Here is a 22,210-nt window from a genome sequence, read left to right as displayed (position 1 = left end):
TGAGACATTCAGATGGTAGAGTCAAAATTTGGCGTAAACAGAATGAGAACATGGATCCATCATGCCTTGTTACCACTGTGCAGGCTGGTGGTGGTGGTGTAATGGTGTGGGGGATGTTTTCTTGGCACACTTTAGGCCCCTTAGTGCCAGTTGGGCATCGTTTAAATGCCACGGCCTACCTGAGCATTGTTTCTGACCATGTCCATGTCCATAATGCACCATGTCACAAAGCTCGAATCATTTCAAATTGGTTTCTTGAACATGACAATGAGTTCACTGTACTGAAATGGCCCCCACAGTCACCAGATCTCAACCCAATAGAGCATCTTTGGGATGTGGTGGAACGGGAGCTTCGTGCCCTGGATGTGCATCCCACAAATCTCCATCAACTGCAAGATGCTATCCTATCAATATGGGCCAACATTTCTAAAGAATGCTTTCAGCACCTTGTTGAATCAATGCCACGTAGAATTAAAGCAGTTCTGAAGGCGAAAGGGGGTCAAACACAGTATTAGTATGGTGTTCCTAATAATCCTTTAGGTGAGTGTATATTGAAACTGTAATTAAAACACCTTTATTTTTAGAAAATGAGACTAATTGAAAGTGCATACAGTGCCCTCCAGAATTATAGCAAAAAGTACAAAAAACTGCAGGCTTGTCAATGAATGTGGCATGCTTGTTTTTGAATAAACTAATAATTTATTGCTGATATTATTTCACTCAAAAGATATATTCATATTATTATTTGTAATAAGATCAAGCTGATAAATAACAAAAAAAAAATTCAAAGCCAAATTTACCTAGGGTGCCAATAAATCTGGAGGACACAATAATTACTTGTTTCTGACTGCAGCATTTATTTTAAAAAAAGCGAACTAATATTTAGTTTTTTTTAATCCACAACCCAAATATGTGTCTCACAATCTAATGGAAAACCACTGGCCTAGATGAACATTGACCGTCTGTCGATCTGTCTCTGCCTTTCACAATGCGAGTAAAAATAGCTTCAGAGTAAAAAAGAAAAGTGAAAAGATAAAAACACGTAGATGTTAGGTACTTAAATAACCAGATCTGTGCTTGAGTAGAGAGGCTGACATCCCAGAGCCCATCGGGTATAAATAAAACTATTCTCCAGAGACACGGATATTGTGTGTTTGTAGGTGTGAGAGAGTGAGAGTTTGTCTGTGGCTGCATTTGTATGTGTTTGGGTGGGTATGTAACTATTCCCTGTGGTTTAGCTTAGCTGAGTTCTTTGAATTGTTTTTCTTTTCTTCAATGGTGTCCAACCTGGTATCCTGACACGGTCGTGACCGACTGCCCCATGCAGCTCTCTCTCACTCTCTGTCATTGACCTGCTTTATTTGCCGCCTTAGGGCAAAAAATTGGAAAAGGAGAACAGTGAAAGAGAAAGATAGAAGCAAAGCAAAAGGAAGAGTAGAGATGAGGGAACAGAGAAGGTAAACAATCCACAGAAAGAAAAGAACAGTTGTGGCTGTTCATGAAAATGTCATCGTTTTAGTTCTATTACTGATAACACATACTAAACTTTTTCTCTCTTTATTCATTAGTTTCATCTTGAAAATTGTTTATTATACCTGTAAGTTCTTCTTGCCTCTAGAGACACACCATTATGCCAGGTGACCTGTGATTAGGAATTGGGTCTCAACATGCAGACACACACACACGTATACACACAGAGTACATATACAGAGTACATTCTGTACAAACACACATAAACACAAACACACAAAAGGGGATAAAGAACATATGCGCATATACAGACTCAGAAACACAAACTATCTATATACACACAGACACATCTATATATACTAAATATATATATACACACACACACACACAAAATGTATGCACAAATCATCAGAGACACAAGAAAAAGAGGGCAAAGGTCACTGCGGAGTGTGGCATTTCATTAGCCTTCTGATGTGGTCATTTATCTTCTGACAGCCAGGTCAGCTGGGGCGGAGAACATGTGCATTAGGGTGGTTTGGGATTGTGTGTGTGAGGGAAGGTGTGAGACACTGCTTGCTATGGTCTGCCTGACAGCTCCTTCCATTTACCTATTGTTTCCATAGTCAGTTTTGAGGTTTCTGATAGTTGCTGTCTATGGTTGATGAATCTGAATACCTCCATGTGCTATATGTGTTATTTTGCTTGGATGGTGAACTTTACTATTCTTCACTTTATAGTCACTACTGGGGGTGTAGAGACCGGCTGTCACTTGAGTCATTTACATTAGAAAAACTAAACAGCAATAATGTATGTCAGCATTTCTTCAGCCATGAAATGTGCAGGGAACGCCACCTTGTGGTGGATAGCATCATCACTGCCCAGAAAAGTATAATGCCATACTTTCTCAGTGTAATAATAATACAAATCATACATTTCACTTATTGAGTGACTTTCGTACACCCAGGTTTCGAAAGAAAATAAAAATATATAAACACTAATAATAATGTCATCCAAAACACAGTACACTGTAAATAAACCAAAGCTTGTGCTGTCAGATCTAGTACACAGCAAAGCCGAATTTCCCTTTCAAACGCTTGAAAGTGTTTCTAGTTCCACACAGGGATTAATTCACTCTTCATCCTGTTAAAGTTGCTTAGTAATTTATTTAGGCACTTACAGAAGCCATGGCATGTAGAAATCATACAAACTTTTCACGTTTCACATTCAGCCATCTGTAAACATAGTAAGTACAGGGACAATTAACACAATGTCCCTTTGGAAAGACACTCTGGAAAAAACATCACAACCCCTAAATACAAAGGCTACCAAGAGGTCTAGATAAACCAGTGATGTAGGCAAGTCACTAAACCTAGAGTCCATGTCAAGACGCAAGTACAAAGTGTCCTTTAAGTTCCCAGTCATAGATAGTGCTAAACGTTGCCGGGGAACCATTTGTAAGCAAAATATCGTTACATTTTTAAGGCTAAATCTAACATGTTTTTTTTTTGTTACATTGAAAAATTCAAAACACAGATTTTTGACAACAAAGTCACAACTGTTCAAGTCTGAGTCCCCACTGATAAGTCAAACTCATGACTTGAGTCAAAATCCAACTCCTGAATTTGAGTACTACAACTCCATTTAAAACAGTAGAGAAGCTAAACACAAAACTCTACAGAGCAGCAACACGGCAGCGATACACTATACACCTCCTAACATCAGAAAACAAAAAGTTTAACTCAGTAGAATGGATATATAAATATGTACAATATGTACTTTTATTAAGAGTTGTTAACTAAAAAAGAAATTAAGACATGCGCTGTGGAATCAAGAACCTTGATGATGTCAATTGGCAATGTTTAGCTAGCTTTGACTAGCATCTGTTATACATATGTTAAAAACTGAAACAGGAAGTATAAATTGAATGACCGTCATCTGAGAACGAGTGTTCAGTTTGGTTAAGGTAAGGATGACCATGTTTATGTGTGTGTATTAGTGTATCGTATCGGTGTGTGTGTGTGTGCGTGTGGTTGTTAACCGGCCCCCTCATGAGGCGTTAAACTTTCCCAGGGACAGATGATCTCCTTCACCTGCCCTTCTCCTCCTCCTTCTCCCCCTCCTCCCCCTTTTGATGCCCCCCCACTCTCTTCCTCATCTTCTGAGTCGATGGGGTAGATACGACACTCAGGAGGGATGTCTACCTTTATCTGGAAAAAACTGGATGGAAGAGGAAAGAAGGATAAGGGATTGAAGGATGACATCATTGTCTCAGGTCAGAGGATGTCATGAGGTACAAGGAAGGGTATGCAGGGACTTCTCATCTGCCTAACACTACTTCCTAAATTATGAAAATCACTGTGCTCTCCCATGATTACCTACCTATGGAATGGAACAGTGCAAGTGGGGCGATTTGTTCTGGTTAGCAGCAGCATAGAGGTAATTTGTTTCAATGGAAATGAGATGTAATGTTAAATGAACTAAAAAAGTTAATTTAATTACTTCCGCAAATGGGTGTCCCCAACAATGCCTAGAGATCTCCCAGAGCATTGAGGCTATGCAGCACAATGGCCTTAGCATGAAGATGTATTAAGTAGAATTGTAGTGAACATTACTACAGTTTAGAGTGAGACATTAGTATTGAGATTGTTAAGCGGCAATATTGGCATCCTTGGCCTTTGAGTTGGAGATTAGCATTTTTTTGTAGTTTTAGATTTAGAATTGGTATATTTGCTTGGCTAGGAAAAGTCTGAATTTGCTAAATATTTTTCATGTTAGTATTGTAGCCAACATTTTCGAGCTATGAGTGTTTGCGAGTTCAGGCGGATCATTGCAGACGGCCTGACATAATTCAGTGTGGATGAGGTCAGTTTCTTTCTAAGATGTGTGCGTGTATGGCCATGCATCTCCTAACGAACTGACGCTCAAAAGGAATGCCAGCCTACACAGATGAACAACACTGGAGACTTCAACCAATTAGTTGGCATTATATAGAATTAATAAGCCTTTTCCTTGAATGTGACCGAGTCAACATAATAATCTTAATTGTTTTATGAAAAGGGGTTTCTAGCATCATACAACCCAATACCATGCAATTTAAAATCACCTATTTGTCCTATGGTGTTACAGACCAAGTAAACAATTATTCAATACGAAGCCCCTAAAATAAAAATAATTTGAATAATTTGCCTACAATGTAGGCCTCCATTGAACAACAGATATAGGCTACTGTGAAAACTACGACAGCAATGTTTTTTGTAAGTCGCTCTAAAGTACGTACAGCCTCAGTGTTCTCTGTAAACACACACCGGAACAGAACTGAAGACCAGACATTTATTCACTGACCAGAGTAATTAAAGGTAACAGTGGTGTGCATTCATGCAAATGTGGTGATACTTAAAAAGTGTCTCTAATTCCCAATCGCATTTTTAGGTGATATCATTGCGATGTAATCTAGCACAAATCATGTGCAGTAACACGTCATCAGGTTTATTGGTTGTGTCACTTGTGCAGACTGTCAAATGAAATGCACTTTGTTTTATATTTTCTTACTAACACTTAAATGAGAACATTTTCAGCTTTCATCTGGTTGTAGTAATTACAGTTTACACAACTCAAAAAGATTTTTCAACTTTGATTACCTTTGAAAACCCCTACATTTTGAAGTCTGCTTCTGTTTTATTACTACCCAGAAAACCGCAGGTTATCGGTAATATGTAAATTAAATTCCAACAGATGTTCCCATCTCCCCAAAATTATCTCTAGTTCACTCTTTGTGACTCACTTGGCAATGCGTCTGGGTGGTGCTTGACCGATCTGGTCTGTGCTGATAGGCTGAACACGACTGCTGTTCCCAGCGGGGGCAGGGAATTTAGGTGACAGGCTGGCGAATACCGTGGAGGGACTGCAGCCCCGCCTCAACAGACGGCCCAATGAAAGCGCCATGCGTGAACGAGAAGAGACAGCCGTTCCCTCACCCACTTGGTCTGCCTCCCCGCCCTCCCCGCCTCCTACTCCTTCCTCCCACCTGCGTTCTGAAGCAGGGGTGCTGTCTATAGTCACACTGATAGGTGAGGGGCAGGCAGGGGTGTGGGGGAGACAGAGGGGGAAAGGGGGGGAAGACAGGGGGCCAGAGTAGACCGCCAGGTGGGGGACGGGTGCCGTGAAACGACACAGCTGTAGGGGTTGAAGGTTAGATGTCAGATAGCGTCAGGGGGAAAGAACACTCAGAGGTAGGTTTACTTCTTCTCAAACACAGGGATGGAATGGTAAGAATAACAGGTAAACACTGGTAGACTGGTATAGATACAGTAAATGGAATGGACTGGTCTGGCCCTATGACCCAAATGACCGTGAGTTCTGGGCACAGTGAATGGACAACACAGTGAAGATGACATAACAGACAGACATGGGTGGGTTATATATGTTTTATTAGATGGATGGTTTGTGTTACAACAATGACATGAATCCGATTTGTCATTTCACGAATAGAGTGGCTTTTAGTGTAGTGTATGGATGTGTGAGTTCCCATTCTGAGATGTTTCAATATCTTATGATGCATAAATAATAAATGTGTCATTTTTGCAGATGTCTTGAGCTAGTAACTTAGTTCAGTCATAAATATCACTGTTCATCGTTTATTCCAGTTCAGCAGGGTGTTACTCCCCAGACGACAGCAGTTGAGGTAGTGAACAGTATTAAAAACATCACCAAGTACACAATGTTTGAGGATATAAAAGGTACTCTATTCGTGGAACACCCAGATGTGTGCCTACAGATAATGAATCTGATGATGTGGAAAAACAGATGAGTATTACAGGCGGCACTATTCAGTCAGTCAAACATGCCATAATGACCTAAACACTATAAACCATGTCGTCTACTATGATGGTAGACTGAAGACCAAACAATTAGTATTGCTTTATAGTGACAGTAAGACATTCAGTAAGTCAGTTCCCTTTTAGATTCGATATGACACACTATGGGGAGTGTGCTATGGGGAGTGTGCTTTTATCATGACAACGACAGAACACGCTCCACTATCACACCGTTCAAGGCAACTGAGGGCTTGAGTCTGTTTGAAGCACCTCTTTCCAGGTGAGGAAAACAACCCGCTTGCTGTGTATTAGTCTTAGGAAAGCAGCACAGCCACCAACTCAGATAGTTCCAGGGTAGAGGACAATGGTCTGGCACAATCCCTGTTCAAAACAGGGAGAACATAAACTCCTAACCAATAATTTCCCCTCAGGCCTGAACGTTTAATGCCTCTAAATTGCCTGGCTGAGAGTGCTGCTGTTTCAAAGTTCCATCACACCGTTCCCACTCGGCCTTCAACCGGGATCACAAGTGTGGGAAGGGTTTCGGCTGGAGATACGGGAGCACGTTTCCCACACTCATGTTACCTCCTGTTGTTTCGCTGGCAGCGCTGCAGGGGGGCGGAGCACTTGCTAGTAGGTTGGCTGTCTAAACAGTACTGTACAGTCTCTGTTGACTCCTCTGTGTAGGTGGGCAAAGAGATTATTTTCTTGGTTATCCTGACTAGTTCTTAGCCATCTGGTGTGTGGCGACACCCCATGTTGACTCTACTGCGAGTGGTACCACACATGCCTTTCAGGTTGGGAGTACTGACAGCTCGGTCCATAACATCCATATAGCTGTATCAATGCCGTGGGATGTTTTTCTTTTGCCTGTTGGTCTAAAGATACTAATACATAGCGAAGCTATCGGTCTCCTGCTCAACACGTAACTCCTAGCAAACCGCTACTTTGTTGTCAGAAGTGGTGGGTATGAAGGGATATAATGGGGATGAATGTGAAAACAGAGCAACGTTCCCCAGTACACAATGTTGTGTCCGGCTACATGCTGCCTTGTGTCGGTGTGGACAAAGAGGACAGTGACTTTCAATTACAAACCTCAGTTTGCTGTGATTTCCTTGCTCCTTCAGGCACTGTCACATCACCTGTCCCCATGGCCACGGAGCCCATCCTAAGGAAGGAGATTTCCTGAGTTCCATTGATGAGTTCCGTTGACTCACACTGCTGATGAGGCCATTCGGTGTCAATATCTGGAGTAGCGCGTGCCTCTGCTTGCTTTGGTCGATTCTGTGTGTCTCTGATCATTGCAACCTGGGTTTATGTCACTTAGATCATTTCCTTTTGCCGTCTTGAGCGAGGTCAACTGGGCCTGCTCAGTCATTTTTTGTACACGCCAACGAGCATGATGGGATGCCATTTGCTTAATCGTATCCCACACACCTGTATGGAAGTATCTGCATACGTTACGTTCCTCCACTCGTTTATTCAGGTTTTTCTCTTTAAGTTGTCACCCGTCGGTACGTAATTTGCCAGCTGGGTGGGGACTGCAGGTGCCCTGGCAGGTTTCGCATCCACAGACATCCACAGACAGTCGGTTGGAGGAGCCTGGCCTCTGAGAGTTCCTATCCATCTGCAAAACGTTTGCCACAAAATGCTATTGCTACTATTCAGCCGGCTAGCTTCAACCCAATGGCAAATCCCCTGGCAATTCAGGTTTTGACGGGCACTCACCACCTCAGGCCCGTTCCTTCACCTAGTGCATCCAAATGGAACTTTTCTCTGGTTCTGGACATAATGTGTAGGGCTCCTTTTGAACCATTGGAGTCTGTGGATATTAGGATCCTCTCCTAAAAAGAGCAATTTTCCTCACCCCTTATTACTTGGGTGATTTTAAGTGACTCAGTGCCGAATTGCAGCCTTTAGGCCAAAATATCATTTTCTCCTAGACCTTAGCCTTTGAGCTGTTTTCCTTTTTGCCTGTTCATGTCTGAGGAGTACAATCCAAAGTGCTGGAATACACAGCCAAAAAGTCTGTACAATCTGTCACTGTGTAAATACTTTTGGAATTCACTGTACATATAGCAGACCTCAGGGTTCTCCAGTTACACAACCATCTCTTTGTCCGTTTCGCTAAATCCAGCTTGGGATGGAACACTGCCTAAACTGTGGCAATCTCACAGGATTGGAGGCTCTCCTTGCCATTTGACAAAAAAAGGACAAGGGTATTGGCCAAATAGGGTGCGCAGTCCCACATTTTAGCTCTGTTTGAAAGGGTTGGCATTTGTGCTACTGCAACCTGGGCATCATTTCATATGTTTCTGAGGTTTTACTGCCTTGACGTTAGGCTCCCTGCTTAGCTCATAGTGTGCTCTCTGCTGAGAGAATAGGGCTTACAAGTAGTTACGCGTACAGGTAGGGAACTGCAGGCCTTAGTGAAAGTTGTTTTCCCTTGGGTCGGCCGCCATGGCGCGACTAGTGCACGTCCCCGTTGTGTCGTACCGAACCACCGGATGAAACGAAACACTGTTAGCTCTGCGGCACGTTCCCTCATTGGCCTTAAAAGGCGTGATCCTAGAGCGGGTTCAGGTGCTTAATCGATAAAGGCAGATTCCCCCGTCTGTCGTACCTCACTCCTTCCTTCAACAGTTGTTACAGTTGTTACTGTACGAAATGGATGCTCTGATTTTCTAATTGAAGTGTGTATGCTACACTGACTATGGCAGCAGACGTTGCACATTTCATGGGAATGCTCACTATTTGTCAGCTTTGCTATAAGTCAGGGGTCAGCAGCCTTTTTCCATGCAGTGTCAATTTAGTATTTATCCATCCATTTCTACGGATCTCTGTGCCACTTATGAGTTGAATATGCACATAAGTAACTGCCTACCTGGCTAAACCAAACAGAGGTGCTGTCAATCTACTGTCACAGAGCTCCACCCCAATAGATATTTTAAAAAACATTTGTAGAGTTTTCTTTTGCATGCTCTTCAAAACCCTATGAACATAGATCTGACATTAATGTTTAATGCAGTTTTTCCCTTATGCTTAGATCTTTGATTTCTTGATTGGTTATTATTGATTTAGTTTTGTTTCCGTAACTTTGTTCCAGTGTGTCTTAGTTGTTTTAAACATAGCCTTCTCTGTATTAGTCCTAATGAGTTTCACCTGTGTTTCTGTTCACCTGCCCTCATTTAGTGTCCTATACAGTGCCGTTCTGTTTTGCAGTTCTTTTGTGAGGTATTGTCTGACTTTAGCCAATGTACTGAGCCTTCGTTTAGAGTACTCTTAGTATTTAGATATTCAGTGTTTTGACCTTAGCTTTAGTATATCTCCACTTTGCTCTAGTCTTGTGATTTTTGTACTTTCACACTAGCCAACTTCTGCCTTGCATTTTTGACCATGTTAAGCCTTGGCCTTTGTACAGTTGCCTCTTGTTTTTTGACTTACCGGTTTTGACCTTTTGCCTTTTTGACTCTGCCTTGCCCTTGCTTGGAACTGTCAACCTCCTAATAAAAACTACCAAAGCTCCACGTCTGGAATCTGCAAACCTTCTCTCCACATATAGATATTTGCAACAACTACTAGATGAGTCATTCACATCCACACTCCTATCTATTGACAAACAGGGATTTTTTAACACAATAGTTTGAGGTGATTGTGTAGATTCATGTAGATTCTTGAACAAACGGCTTCATTTGTGACATTTTTCTCATGCCTTGTTTCAAAATGACACTGTACACCTAATCTTCACAACAGAATGGCCAAACCAGCTTTTTAGTTAGACAAATCTATATTATTTTATCAATGTAGAAACCAATGCGCTGACTTTGCTGATGCTGATTTGGCACGGACATAAAAAAAATTATAATGAAAGAACGCTTGCAAGCTGCTAGCAATGTGAAAGCTCATCAGCACAGCTTAATTTTGAATTTAGCTGAGAGTTTAAATTAAGCAGGAAGTAAGAGACAAACGGAGCGGAACTAACTGCTGCAAATCAGAAATCTAATTGGCTAATCAAATAGCTTTTATGATTGATTACAACCTTGCAGTGAAAACCAGTGCAATTTCAATCTGGTTCTACAGTTTTTACAATTGGTGAAAATAATTAGAAATAAAACAAACACACAAAATAATTTTAAATAATAAACTTGACAAACTAAACAAAAATAAATACATTCATATTTTTAATTTTATATAAAAATGTTTAATCCAAGGAAAATGGCCTTGAGTAGCGCTGTTGGCCTGCATGCCTTTGGCTGCTGACCCCTGCTTCAAACTACGTTAAGGAATCGACTACACTGTTTCTCTATCATTTTGTGTCTGTGCGTGTGGTTGTACTTTGGTTCTATGAAATGTGTACATTTGTGTATATGCATGTGTTTTGTAGGCTATTTCTTTGGTGGGGGCACCTCCTTGCCCTTGTTGCTGAGTTTGCTCATAACCTGTGTGATGTCCACAGGGCCACTGGTGGCCATCCGGGCTCTCTCTTCCTCCTCCTGCTGGCGGACAATGATGGGACTGAGGCTGGGGCGGCGCTTCTTTGCATTAGCCTCCAACTGGGTCACACTAAAGAAGGGAGGAACAGGGGAGAGACGTGAGGAGGAGGAGAGGGTCATGTATAATCCTTATAACACAATCTATATTTCTCTGAGACCGAGACGAGAATGATAGTGACAGCAGTACATACAATATATTCTACTGTACTGAGCACAAACTCAGCACTGACCTGAACCTGTGTTGCTCAGGATCAATGGCTCTCTTCTGAGTCTCCTTAAACACTGGAGATTTCAGATATCTTCCATAAGAGTCCTATAACACACACACACACCAACAAATAAGTCTTTTAAATACCTCCTGTATGGTACAAGAACGCGTGGAGGAAACCGTTTGATCAAGATATCATCAACAGTTTTGTCCCATCATGACATTGGTGGGATTTCAGCCATTGAGGAAATGTCTATTTAAATTATCTTCTTTCCAAGCATGATTCCTTCTGATCACCCAGTTGGAGTCTGTCCTTCTTTGAATAACTGGTAGTCCTACCAAATAAACTACTTTAAAAGCCCAGAACAGGAGAAATCTACTTTTTTGACATGAAATATAAGGGCCAGAGCATATTAATTATGTTGAACATAGATGCAGGTCCATAGGTCACCATTTTGTATGATATGGGTCTATATGTGCACAACAATCGTTTCCATTCAGGATTTTGTACACTACTACTTAAAATGTTTCATGTTTGAGAAAATATTATGTTGAAATACGGCTCCCCCTTATGCTTGAGCCCAAAATATGACTCACTGTTTGTGTTTATTTATTTAGGCATTCACATACGCTCAATTTCATGAAGGGTGCCAATACTTCTTGAGTGACAAAATGCAATACTTCTAACAGAAAAAGTAACTTAAACATTCTAAGTAACAGCTTTGCAGTTAGCTGCATCACTGTGACCCCATTGTTTGAATCCTGCTTACGGATTAGCCCAGGGGTCCTGTGGAGGGCAATGCAACTGGCCAAAACCTTCCAGGTTTGGGGTTTGGAAAGTGAATATGGTTGCCTTGCCTCGCACTCTAGCAACATCTTACGGTGGCATGGGCACCTGCGAGCACAACTAAGATGGAATGTTGGAGAGAGTATGTTCTTCCCTGTGCATGAGTATTCTGGTTAGACTTTTTGGTTCAGTGTACCTGAACAGCATAAGCAATTTAAACAGGGTGCAGTCAGTGAACGTCAGTGAAAGGACATCACACAATAACTTTCCCACCTCCAACACATTGTGTATAAGCAGCCTGCGCCACACTTTGAAGGTTGAACCAAAACCCAAATGTATAACCCTGTTTCCAAAAAAGTTTGGATGCTGTGTAAAATGTCAAGAAAAACTGAATGTGATGATGTGCAAATAATTTAAACCCTATATTCAATAGTAAATGGTATAAAGACAACATATCAAATGTTGAATCAGAGAGGTCATTGTTTCTTGAAAAAGATATGCCCACTTTGAATTTGATGCCATCAACACATTTCAAAAAAGCTGGGACAGGGGCAACAAAAGACTGGAAATGTTGTGTAATGCAAAGAAAAAAAAAATTGTGGAACAATAACTAATTCTCACAACTAATTAGGTTCACTGGCAACAGGTAAGTAATATGATTGGGTATAAAAAGATCACCCCAAAGAGGAGTCTTTCAGAAGTAGAGATGGGGAGGGATTCACCACTCTGTGAAAAACTGTGCAGGCAAATAGTGCAAAACTTAAGAATAAAGTTTCTCAACGTAAAATTGCAAAGGGTTTGGGGATCTCATCACAAACGGTACATAATATTATCAAAAGATTCAGAGAATCCAGAGACACTTCTGTACACAACAAGGGACAAGGCCAAAAAACAATATTGGATGGCTGTGATCTTCGGGCCCTCAGGTGGCACTGCATTAAAAACGGACACGATTCTGTAGTAGACATCACTACATGGGCTCAGGAACACTTCAGAAAATCATTGTCTGTGAACACAGTACGTGCATCCATAAATGCAAATTAAAACACTACCATGCAAAGATGAAAACATATATAAACAGAGGCCCTGCAATGGGTGGTGAAAACTGGCCAGCACATCACTGACGCCCAGCTCCCAGCCATCGTAGACCTCCAGTGCAAGCATTGTCTGCGTATGGCGTGCGGCATCATCAGGGACCTTTCACACCCATGCCACAAACTGTTTGCCCTCCTACCATCAGGCAGGCGGTACAGGTCTCTTTGTACTATTGCCAATGAAATGTAGGGGTAAATTATTTGCACATTTTATTAGCATTTTACGAAGCGTCCCAACTTTTTGGGAAACGGGGTCGATGAAAAAATTCACTAGAAATACGATTCTGCAATTCATTTCTACTGCTGAAATGTACCTTTTTCATCAGCATGAAGATGTGCGTCTGAGCTGCATCCAGGACATATCTGTGCGGGTGTTTCAGCCCTTTAACTGTCACCTCCATGGTTTTTCCATCAATGTTGATCCATCGAGGGGCGCCACGAGCCAAAAAAGTCCTAACCAGAGACAAGGTTAGTGCATGCATGTGTACATGTGTTCATTCGTGCGTGAGCAAGTCTTACTTGTAGATCTGCTGGGCCTTCTCATTCATGGTTGCAGCCGTTCCCCATTTCAGATCCTCACATGCCTCCCAGAACGCGAGGTTCTCACCTGTCAGTCAATACAAGAATCCATCAATCAACCAATTTAAATGTCCTTTTAGTTCAAGTTCAAAGGTTTATTTGTCATTTGCAATAACACGTTACGGCAATGAAATTCTTGGTTTTCCTACAGGTTGATATTGGTTTTACAATATCAACCTCTAAAGGAACAAGCAGAGACACCTTGAAAAGAGGCAATCTGTTGGATATTAAAGATATCATAATACCATTGTTGTAATGTTTTCTCAATGTCATAATTTTATAGCAACATACCGCTGAACTCCTTCTTGAGGAAAAGTGTAAAATCAGCTCTGCCTCGAGGGTCAGCCAAAAGTTCTCCAAAACTGAAGGTCCACCTCTCAACACGCATCTTAGTGGGAATCTCCACACTGACTCACACACACATGCACAGAGACACATGAACGTCTGTGTATCAACAGCAGCAGGAAAAAAAAGCTGAAGAGGCTGAAAAGGCAGGAATCAGACTCACTTGGTCATGTTGAGCATCCAGTAGGTGACATCATCAGTTAACCAGGGGTTGCTAGGGAGACAGGGAGCCAGGAAGGGGTCATGCTTATTATAGGTGATGGAGTATTTGACCAGACTGGAGAAAAGAGGACAGACAAAACAAAAGAAAAAGAAATGTTAGAAAGAATGGAGAATTATGCTTTTAGGTACGTATTGAAATAAATGTTTGCACCATGCTCTTGATGTCCAGTGTATGATCAGCTTTTAACCCAGAGTGTGAAAGATTATTTTAAGATTAAGAAATGTAAACGGATTAAGTGACATACGCTCCGATAGACACCGACGACTTGACCCTTGGCCTCATAATGGACTGTTGTGTAAAAATGATCTATAGAAAAAGGAAGTGGTAATCAAAACAAACAAAATGAAAGGTGTTGTATGTATTGAGATACATTTATTTGCTGTAATTATATGCTATTTAATGTTTTAACTCACAGTTCTTCTAAAGAAGTCTGAAGTTTGTTTCTGGGGAATAAAAATTTCTTTGATTACATTGTGTATCAACAGAATGGGCAGCTGCAATTAACTTTGCTTGTTCTATCAGACATAAAGTAATGACGTAGTTCTTAGTGCTCCACTTAAACATGTGTGTGTATTGTGTGTATTGTGTGCTTGCAGCATGCACTAGACATCTTGGAAGTTGACACGGTAAAAGAGAAGAAAACCTGCGGAAACAAAATAGGGGACAATCCAGTCAGTTCAAACAAATAGGAATCAAATTAAAGGTGCAATTTCCTAAACATTCTGTCCGTGTTTCTGAGATATGAAAAAGGCTAATTTGATAGGCTGACAGAGTACTGGGTCTGCTGTGATCGCAGGGCAAGGCTGTGTACAGTATCTCGTGTCAGATTACCATTGTGAAACAAAATCCTCTTATGTATAAGCAGCTTGAATAGAGCCTTGCCCTTGCACAGACAATGACCCTATACAACTACAATACTCAACATGAGGAGGCTAATCAACAAACACACCGTGTTACTGACCTGTTACCTCCTCTGCGTTGGGGTCTACCATGCGTTCTAGTCCATAGTCCATTGCACTGATTGTCCCTGGCTACAAACAGACAAAATGCATTGTACTGTGCACAATATGATCCTATGATTTTGAAACTTAATGTGTGTTTTGCTGACGGGTATTAGACAGATTTAGCTAGGCCCCTCATTATCAGCTTGTTTGTCAAGTCCGAGGGAAAGGCCAATGCTCCTTCCCGCAAAGATACATCTGACCTGGAGAAATGTTCCCCTGTCAGCAGACTCATTACAGGAATAAAGTGTTGGATAATATACTTGCCAGTATAACCCAGGTTCAAGTATGAGTTCATCTTCACCGCTTGAAAAGTTAATTTCAAAGCCAGGATTAATACAAAACACAGCTGCCAATGTGTGTGCGTTTGCGTGCGTGCGTGCACGTGCGTGCGTGCACGTGCGTGCGTGTGCTTCTCACCGGAGGTCTGTGTACCACCCAGTAGGCTCTTTCCTGGCAGTCAAACACCACACGATCAGGTTTCTTCCTCTCTTTCCCCGCCCTACACAAAAACATGCTTGCTTTACTATACTTGTAAGGAATTTTGGGGGGAACAAAATGTATTCCCATACAAAATTGGATTTTCTTACCAAATCTTAACACTAACTTTGAACCAAACTAAGGCTGTCACCAATGACTCAAAATCAATGCAGTTTTCAATGTATTTAAGCATTCGGTCAACCGACCTTCATCAAAGCATATAACTGAAAAAGTAACCCATATTTTTATAATGATCGAACTTTGATCTATTTAGAAAAACTCATTATTACAGAAATATACATTTACTTCACATTGCATTTGGTTGGAATCATTGCCCTTTCTGGAAAGATGTAGATCTTTATGTTATATAATACAATATATTTTTTACTTTGTTCTAGCCCTGACCCCAACCATAACTCCAAGCCCTAAGACTTGTGAGTTGGGAGCTTGATAGATTGTCTATATTCCCATGTACAGTATACTGTCTGTCTGTGGGCGAATTAATGTTAGTGTAGTCTCTTCTGGACAAACCTGTACTGTTCTTTAGCCTGCATCACGATGAAGTCCCATTTATGGTTCATCCACTTGTGAAGGCTGTTATACTGCTCCTAAGACAACAGACAGCCACTTTTATGCTGATCCAGTGTGTGTGTGTGTGTGTGTGTGTGTGTGTGTCAGTGTGTGTGGGTGTGTCACCTGCTCATACATCTCCAGGATTCCTTTTTTGCGGATGTTTCTCTTGGCCAAGTAGATCGCTAAAAAATAAAGACATTAAGTATGTGAACTTAAACTCCTCATTTCACAATAGATTTGACCCACCAATAGAGAAAGTGTTATGTTTACTTTGTTGTACAGTTAGAAAATAATTGGACACTGACAAGTTACAGTTATATAATGAATATGGGCTTACATTGCAGTCTCTCAGCTTTAATTTGTAGATATTTACATCCAAATTGGAGGAAGGGTTTAGGAATTAAAGCTCTTTAATATGTAGGCCGCTCTTTTTTAAGGGACCAAAAGTTTTTGGACAATTGACTCAAACGCTGTGTCATAGACAGGTGTGGGCTAATCCTTTGTTATTTTCTTCTTTTAAGCAGGTAAAAGGTCTGGAATTGATTCCAGAGGTGGCATTTGCATTTGGAAGCTGTTGCTGTGAACCCACAACATGCGATCAAAGGAGCTCTCAATGCAAGTGGAACAGGCCATCCTTAGGCTGCAAAAAATATCCATCAGAGAGATCGCAGGAACATTAGGAGTGGCCAAATCAACAGTTTGGTACATTCTGAGAAAAAAATAACACACTGGTGAGCTCTCCAACACTAAAAGGCTGGATGTCACAGTGGCAGATGATCATAGGATCCTTTCCATGGTAAAGAAAACATTCAGCAACATTCAACCAAGTGAAGAACACTCAACAGGAGGTAAGACTTTTATTATCCAAGTCTACCATAAAGAGAAGACTTCACAGAGGGTTCACCACAAGGTGCAAACCTGTCATAAGTCTCAAGAATATAAAGGACAGATTAGACTTTGCCAAACAACATCTAAAAAAGCCAGCCCAGTTCTGGAACAGCATTCTTTGGACAGATGAAACTAAAATCAACCAGTACCAGAATGATGGGAAGAAAAAAGTTAGGAGAACGATTGGAACGGCTCATGATTCGAAGCATACCACATCATCTGTAAAACACAGTGGAGGCAGTGTGATGGCATGGGCATGCATGGCTTCCAATGGCACTGGGTCACTAGTGTTTATTGATGATCTGACAGAAGACAGAAGCAGCCGGATGAATTCTGAAGTGTATAGGGATATATTGTCTGCTCAGATTCAGCCAAATTCAGCAAAGTTGATTGGACGGCGTTACACTTTACAGATGGACAATGACCCAAAACATACTGCGAAAGCAATCCAGGAGTTTTTCAAGAATATTCTGCAATGGCCAAGTCAATTACCTGATCTCAACCCGATAAAGCATGCATTTCACTTACTGAAAGCAAGAAGACCCACAAACAAACAACAACTGAAGACAGCTGCAGTAAAGGCCTGGCAAAGCATCACAAAGGAGGAAACCCAGCGTTTGGTGATGTCCATGCATTCCAGACTTCAAGCAGTCATTGCCTGCAAAGGATTCTCAACAAAGTATTAAAAATGAACATTTTATTTATGTTTGTGTTCATTTGTCCAATTACCTTTGAGCCCCTGAAATAAGGGGACTGAGTATGAAAATGTTTGCAATTCCTAAATGTTTAATACAATATTTTAGTTCAACCCCTTGAATTAAAGCAGAAAGTCTGCACTTCAATTGCATCTCAGTTGTTTCATTACAAATCCATTGTGGTGGCGTACAGAGCCAAAATGAAAATGTTGTCAATGTCCAAATATTTCCAAACCTAACTGTATGTGTATCCCACAAGTATGCAAGCTCACCATAGTCTGTGTCTTCCACAGGCCATTGCTGAGCCGGCCAGAAATATGGTGTCTGTTAGAAGACGAAAATCACATAGGTTAGCGCAGATGTTCCCAAACTAGGGGTCGCGACCCATTGTTGGGTCACCTGATATGAGGAGAATGTTTTACAATTGACTCTTATAGCCTTAAATTTAAAAAAAATAATGATTATATAATTTTTCTTCACATGGTTGGGGTCACGAGAATTTTTAGATATCGAAATTGGGTCGTCAGCAAAAACATGTAGGGAACCCCTGGGTTAGCATTACTAACAGTTAGGCTTTACAGCCTGGTTAAGGTTTAGGGTTTTTGAGGTGTAGTCATGGTAACCTGAAAGCGGTAAAGGGATGCATCTGGTTTGATGATTAGTCGTTTATGATCCTGAAGGGGGTAGATGTATCCAAATGCAACCAGCATTCTGCCTAGAGTACATGCCTCTACCCAGACAGAGAGGGGGAACGAGAAGCAGAGACAGGAAGAGAGAAAGGGATGGGTGTTAAGCAACCATGATACAGACAGCTCTGTATTTGTGTGTGTACCGTATTTATGTCAATCTGAGAACCATTCTCTTTTACCTTCTGTTTGTATACTGTAGCGGTTGGCTAGCCATGCCACAATGTCTTCACCTGGAGATGATTACAACAAACATTGTGGTTATTATAGGGATATGACATCACATGTATAACGTCTAATATACACTGAAATCAAAAGATGGAGTGTAGTGGAGAGGAGCGTAGGAATTTCACGACGGCCATGACCGTCGTTGCCCTTCTCTCTGGCCGCGTTGACCCGAAAATCACGCCCTACGGCTACGATGGCCTTTGTGTCCGTGCTATTGTCAAAATCTTGCGGTCAGCAGTTGGTTGGTTTGTTTGTAGTTTGCAACTGAGAACAGCCACAAGAACGGACTACATGCAGGTAAGCAAGCTAGCTAGTTATCGATCAAGAAATAGCTGACTTAGTGCATAACTGAATCAAACCTCCCTGTTTTGGAAGGTGCGTTCATGAGCAACTGGGAAGTGGGAAAGTTCCGACCTCCGAGTGGGAGAATACCGGAGAATAGACCTGAACGCTTTTTGAGAGTTCTGAGAAGTATTTAGGCTTGACAACACACTAGACATGGCAGCATTTGTGGTGAACATTTTTACAACAAAAATTACTTTCTTTCGCACATATACGTGTTTATTTTGGTCGTACTCACTAGCGCAGGTGATTGTGATATTAAAGGATAACTCACGGTTTACTTTTGTGTAACTGAGGTAATTTTAGCCTTCTGGCTGGTTAGCTTTCTGGCAGTTATAAGTTATTATTCAAAGTATGATATTAAAAAAGTTAATAATGTATGTTTTTATGTTATGCATGCTTTTTTCTTATCAGCAATTCAAGTTGTTTATCTGTAAGCTCCAAATCCTCTTTCACTCCATGGGCTTTGTGCCCTGGCATGTGGCCTTTGTGCCCTATGCCAGATTTTTGGTGAAACCAAAGGCCAAATGGCCTTGCCCCAAAAATGATGAAACTCCAAGCCTGGTAGAAAGGGTAAAATAAGAGAGAATAGGGAAGAGAGAAGGAGTGGAGAGAGACTATGCCCAGTTGCCCACAGGACATTACATGCAGAGTCTGCAAATGCCAGATGCTGGCCTCCCTCTGAGAGAAACTACTGCTGAGACTGTCAATGTAGACTAAGAGAGGATATGGGGAGGGGAGCAACAATTTTGCAAAACACATTTCCCTAAGTTCTATTCTATTCTTGTCTGTTGTACATTATTTTAAGTAAGGCACAAGGGGTTGTGGTGTGTAGTCAATATACCACAGCTAGGAGCTGTTCTTAGGCACCTGGCATTGCAGAGTGCCTGGAAACGGCACTTAGCTGTGGTATATTGGCAATATAACACAAACCTCTGAGATGCCTCCTTGCCATTATAAACCGGTTACCAATAGCCTTCTGACATCCAGCATTCAATCCATCCGGCTTATAATGAATTTTATTATATTATTATATTCTATCCTTCACTGGTCTCAGATCACAAATTATTGAGGTTATGTCATCTGGGCTGATCTGATCTGAAAGGGACTAGGAGGAAGTGGCATAATTAAAAGTCAAGAGTACAGGATATTCATCCTTTTATTTATCGCATAAATTCTCAAACTCTCTCCATCATCTCTCTCTTTCTCGCTCCCCCTCTCCCTATGTATCCCATTTCCTTCTCATTCAGAGGTTGTCATGGAGATAGAATCTTAAACTCAAGATGTGGGGGGGAAGTCTCTAGGGTCTGCAGAAGTTACCTAACATATGGAAAGCACTATCTAGCCACTGAGTGTTTTTCTGTGCGCTTCTTTGCGTGTTATTACCAGTGATAGCATGCGGTATAGTAGTGATAACCAGTCTCTGGGGTTGTGACTTCACTCCAGTCTTTGGATCCTGCATCTCCAGAATCACAGCCTCCACCTAAGAAACAGGAAAACAGGTCATTAAGAGAACAGGGTTGTTAAAGAAAAAGGTTAAAATGACAACGAATTTAGGAATTCAACAGGCTACTATGACAATGAGACACATCAGAGCCATATATGGATGTAATTATATTTATAGCATCCTAATCCTATTAAATTATACTATTGCTATTAAAGGATCTTTGTGCATTATGCTTGAGGAACCTCAATCGGTCCTGTGCTCCAGGGCTTTGCCAATGTTTTTATGTGTGTTTTAAAAACAAATATCAGTTTGCACGTCTCAATTGACATTACTGTGCACGGGCCCTAAGCATTAAACCTAATTGCACTTGTCTGTTTCTGACTGAGGCAAAGCAGCTTTCTAGCAGGCTAGAATTTGTCTGAGGCTTTGGTGTCATGTGAAAGTCACACCCATATGCACTAGCCTCAGCCAATTCACAATGGATTCACAGAACCCTCAAGGCACTAACTATGTATAGGTATCTCCGGGCCAAACTCAGTCTGTGAATAAGTTGAGGGATAAACTCAGTGTTCTAGCAATATGGTCTTAAAATATGTAGAGAACCCGGTTTTGGTTCTCTGTGCTTCTTGCGCTGGCTTCTGTTACCAACAAGGTACCAGAACTGATTCCAACAGGATCTGTCCACTGTATACCATTCCTATCTGAATTAACTGCCTGGTGGAGGAACTGATACTAACCAAGACTAATGGTGATCACATTGGCATCATCATTGATTAACAATACACTGCTGCATAGACATTTGTGTAATTTACAGCCACAACAAAGCTACCAGTGAGTGAAAGGGTTTTAACCAAAACTAGTATTTGCTTTAACATTTTATTGCGTAGCTTTAGAGCTCACCTGGGAAACAACTACAAATTATTGATGTTGTGTTGCTGGTTGAGTAAATATAGATAGGCTTTAACCTAAGACAGATCAGGCAAAAAAATAACTTAATTTTCAAATGTGTTATTTTAATAGAAATTTTTTTGTTTTGTGTTGTTATACAGGTGAATTGGGTTGACATGCACATAGATCGAATAATAACAGGAGACATCACTGCTCAGTGCCCTCGACAGTCGCAAGAAAGTCGGCTGCCTCTTCAGTGTGTAGCATGACTATATAATCATCTCTGATTCGGCAAACTTACCTTTTTGAGACACGTCATCCTCGGTCGGAACCTCTGTCCATGATCCCGCACATTTCTGATTGTCATGTTTGTCTTCTTTAATTTGCGATATAATAACGGCTACACACAGAATGAACGTAGCATATATTTCAACAGCCAAAGAGAAAATGCTCGAAATAAATCAGAGGATAATCTAAGAGCCCAGTATCAATAAAATGACCAACGATAATTGATAAGGATAGGAGAGCTTATGCCATCAGTATCACCAGTGATCATGTCTGCCATAGCCTGCGAAGTACCAGTAGGCTACCGCGTGGGGAAACCGCCAGGTGGCAACATTGTCTCATACTGTACGTCTCTGAGTCTGAATGCTACAGTAAATGATTCATGAAACTATTACGACTGTAATGCTGCCATGCTTTTGATGTTATGAATAACTACGTAAGCATTCTATTCGGTAAAAAATTTAAAGTAAAGTGTAATCAGGAATAAATTGTATTGCAAATGAAATGCATTATGCATCATGCATGATTTGAAACATTCATATAGGATTCTAAGTGGATATTTCCTATTGGACTTCTTATATCAAATCTTTCAGGATTCTTTTTGCACTTTTTAAAGTATTTTTATAGGAACCAATCCAATTGTCTTACAGGATCTTCATAGGAACACAATCTCGAATATAAAAC

General features: G+C 41.1%; 1 protein-coding gene across 3 annotated transcripts; it reads right to left on the bottom strand.

The window, feature by feature from the left end:
- Window positions 1-2,613: 2,613 nt before the first annotated feature.
- LOC105026578 (regulator of G-protein signaling 9) lies at window positions 2,614-21,857 on the bottom strand. 3 transcript variants are annotated; one of them, XM_010898120.3, is made up of 19 exons: window positions 21,543-21,857; window positions 20,293-20,389; window positions 18,519-18,569; window positions 18,274-18,380; window positions 17,923-17,974; window positions 16,191-16,249; window positions 16,026-16,102; window positions 15,435-15,516; window positions 14,982-15,044; window positions 14,427-14,456; window positions 14,258-14,319; window positions 13,954-14,067; window positions 13,737-13,852; window positions 13,386-13,473; window positions 13,181-13,319; window positions 11,008-11,090; window positions 10,724-10,847; window positions 5,252-5,643; window positions 2,614-3,687 (listed from the first exon to the last, which is right to left on the bottom strand). In XM_010898120.3, the coding sequence occupies exons 1-19, from the start codon at window positions 21,606-21,608 to the stop codon at window positions 3,504-3,506; spliced, it is 1,986 nt and encodes a 661-aa protein (XP_010896422.1). In that variant the 5' UTR covers window positions 21,609-21,857; the 3' UTR covers window positions 2,614-3,503. The 3 variants fall into 3 exon arrangements, with proteins under 3 accessions (XP_010896422.1, XP_019901778.1, XP_010896425.1); XM_020046219.2 differs by lacking the exon at window positions 5,252-5,643 and having other exon boundaries at window positions 3,565-3,687; window positions 21,543-21,855; XM_010898123.3 differs by lacking the exons at window positions 2,614-3,687; window positions 5,252-5,643 and having other exon boundaries at window positions 5,877-10,847; window positions 21,543-21,854.
- Window positions 21,858-22,210: the final 353 nt, after the last annotated feature.

This window comes from Esox lucius, chromosome 5 (assembly GCF_011004845.1).
Source record: "Esox lucius isolate fEsoLuc1 chromosome 5, fEsoLuc1.pri, whole genome shotgun sequence".
Taxonomy (NCBI): Eukaryota; Metazoa; Chordata; class Actinopteri; order Esociformes; family Esocidae; genus Esox; species Esox lucius.
Note: the sequence above shows the minus strand (reverse complement) of the source record. Positions and strands in the feature narration are given on the sequence as shown.

What these genes read in the sequence shown, in the direction of transcription:
- LOC105026578 (XM_010898120.3), bottom strand. Translation starts at nt 21,608, where the DNA reads ATGACAATCAGAAATGTGCGGGATCATGGACAGAGGTTCCGACCGAGG. An exon ending in TCTTCATGCTGATGAAAAAG is followed by an intron (nt 11,091 to 13,180) that starts GTACATTTCAGC and finishes TGTGTGTTATAG; the next exon opens with GACTCTTATGGAAGATATCT. An exon ending in CCACCCAGACGCATTGCCAA is followed by an intron (nt 3,688 to 5,251) that starts GTGAGTCACAAA and finishes TCTTCCATCCAG; the next exon opens with TTTTTTCCAGATAAAGGTAG.